Source organism: Penaeus japonicus, unplaced genomic scaffold, assembly GCF_977035675.1.
Source record: "Penaeus japonicus unplaced genomic scaffold, GWHDUDI00000001_assembly GWHDUDI00000017, whole genome shotgun sequence".
NCBI classification, from domain to species: domain Eukaryota; kingdom Metazoa; phylum Arthropoda; class Malacostraca; order Decapoda; family Penaeidae; genus Penaeus; species Penaeus japonicus.
In genome coordinates, this window is record NW_028234419.1 from 8702746 (window position 1) to 8705245 (window position 2500).

The 2500-nt window shown below is 44.7% G+C and overlaps 1 protein-coding gene across 1 annotated transcript in view; it reads left to right on the plus strand.

Annotated features, from left to right (window-relative positions):
- The window catches only part of LOC122260272 (beta-3 adrenergic receptor), an 88201-nt gene that overhangs the window by 85263 nt on the left and 438 nt on the right, over positions 1–2500 (plus strand). Inside the window, exon 5 of the mRNA XM_043027468.2 lies at positions 1–2500. This exon is cut by the window's left edge and continues 1064 nt beyond it; it is cut by the window's right edge and continues 438 nt beyond it. Within this exon, the coding sequence (XP_042883402.1) occupies positions 1–303 (303 nt within the window). The 3' untranslated portion in view covers positions 304–2500.

Sequence of the window (2500 nt, forward strand, 5' to 3'; positions counted from 1 at the left end):
AGCGGAGGCACCATCACCCGCCGCAGCGCCCACGAAGACCTGGACGAGGAGGCCCTCCCGCACCGCCTGCACCCCGGAGGCCAGCACTCGCTCTTCCTGGAGAGCGAGGAGGACAGCTACGACGCCTCGGGCAACCAGCCGGAGATCCACGGCTACGCCAACCCGTTCCGCCACCCGCGCCTTAGCCGCCAGCAGGAGTCCGTCGGCGGGTCGTCGGTCCGCTTCATCTGGGAGATCGAGGAGGGCGACGGGCACGACGACGAGGCCAACGAGGCCGAGCCATCGACGCTGCCGGTCAGGTGACCCATCGCGAGGTCCCCGTCGCTCATGAACCTCGCCCGAGTCTGTCGCGGGGACGATTCCGACGACTCCACAGGGAGGCCGAGCGCGTGGCGACTCTCCGTGTAACTTCTTTGTGCGTAGGGTTAGCTGTGAGAGAACCATACGGAATATTTGTTTCTTATATCAATTAATAGAGGACTTTATTATCTGTCAATATACTGTCTAGAGAATAATTATAAAAAGATAAAACTCTATGTGTGTACGCCGTAAGCTTCAAACATTCTATTCTATTTTCAAGTGTGCGGGAAAACGTGTCATTTCTGCAATCAGTAACACCTACAAGCCATGGTCGTCGATTTCTCAGAGTGATTATCCACCAGCTTAAGGAATCTCGCGGATCGTTAAAAACAACCTAAAACACTTTATTTCATGTCCTTGAAATAACAACAATGATTATTTTCCTAACTATGATGTAACGAGTTATCAAGGATCAACCTTCTCTTGCATTTGTGCTTTTTGTAAATACTAGAAGATTTTATGTTTGTCTGTGGATAAATACTGAGAAACAATTCGCACATGTAGTTCGGTACAGCATATTGTTGGCAACAGGTAAACTCTTACGTATACATATCACATAAGGAGACGAACAACTAGATTAGAGAGAGCTGGATGAAAATCAGAAATTCAAACATCCAGAAAAAATATATTCTCTATAGGTTCGAATGATCATATAAACATTCACACGATATGTACATCAAATTATACTAAGAAAGATTTCCATACGCCCTTTCTGTTACGAAATGTGTGACTGGATTATGGAATTTCCGTAATTATGTGAATTACATATGAAGGGACTGGAGCATATAGGCATATGAAGGTTATACATCTACCATGGTCTCATGTGATAATTTATTACTATCCGGATCCAAATGAAAAAGAATGGTGTATTTACAGTATACCAATTCTGCACATAAGCACTGAATGTTGCAACAATGGTAGATCCAGTGGATATAAATCGAATGATCTTCGATTATGAAACCTGCCATGAAACATGATAGGCATGACGGCGACCTACCCTTCAGAGCCTGTTTAAGTCGAGAGAGAACCTGGCTCAATCTGAAGCAACACCAACGGAAGTTCTTGGCGATCAAAAAGTCACAGGGATTCTCTGGGATGAACCGAGCTGATCTTGGACGCTATGAGAGCTCTTTCGCAACATATAATCGAGGTGAACAGAACGGGTCAAACAAAGTGGTTCTTAGACGTCGAAAGATTTCCTTCAAAAGAGAACGACTCAAAGAGAGCGCTTCCAAAACCGTTGTGAAAACTCTATGCCAAAAATTCTGAGAGGCGTGGAAAACAATTTTCAGACTGTTAAGGGAAGTCCATCTGTGACCAGCGGATAACACGGTAACGTCCCTTTCTTTCACAAATCAGAATAAGAGGAACAAAGAAGAAAGCATTCTGAAAGCTACTAAGAGGACCATCGCAACAGTAGTGGCTGGTTGACTGACTATGATCTTAGCTGTATATTCGCTTTCTTATGCGAAGAAATAAAGTTATTCAGGTGTACATTTAATTGTGCGAGGTTGGTGTATCTGCTGAGCTGCACAGGAAATCGCTGTATTATGAATTCTGCTGCACGATTTATAGCTGTGCGTGTGTGTGTTTGTGAGTGTAATTAAATATGAGGGCGAGTGTGAAGCAAACCTTATCTTAGATACTTTGTAAGAAGGAAGACATTAGCACTGGTATTTGATGACTCTATGAGCGCATCAAAAATAAATGAATGAGAGAGGTTTGATAAGGAACACAATTGTATCACCATGTAAACAAAAAACTAAAAAAAGATGACGCAATTATGTGATCATAATTCGAACCACTGTACTACACTGGAGGACAAAGCCCCACCCCCCCCACCCCCCCTAAAAATGATATAAAGATGTTTTAAAATCAAACTTACCAAAATATTAATAAAGGCCCCCCAGTACTACTACCAAAATAAGAAAAGAGGGGACTAGTGAAAAAGGGAAGATCTCTGAAACGATCTAAAAGTCGGAGAATGCGGGGAAGCAGTTCTGTGATAAGGGTGAGTCGTGTTGGTGGGTCCTGCGAGCGCCGCACCAGTCCTACAGCCTCGGATGTTTCCTCTTGGGGAGACGGGGGGACATCCGAGAGCTGCCACTTCAGCCCCCTCCTCCCGCCCTTACCCCCCCAT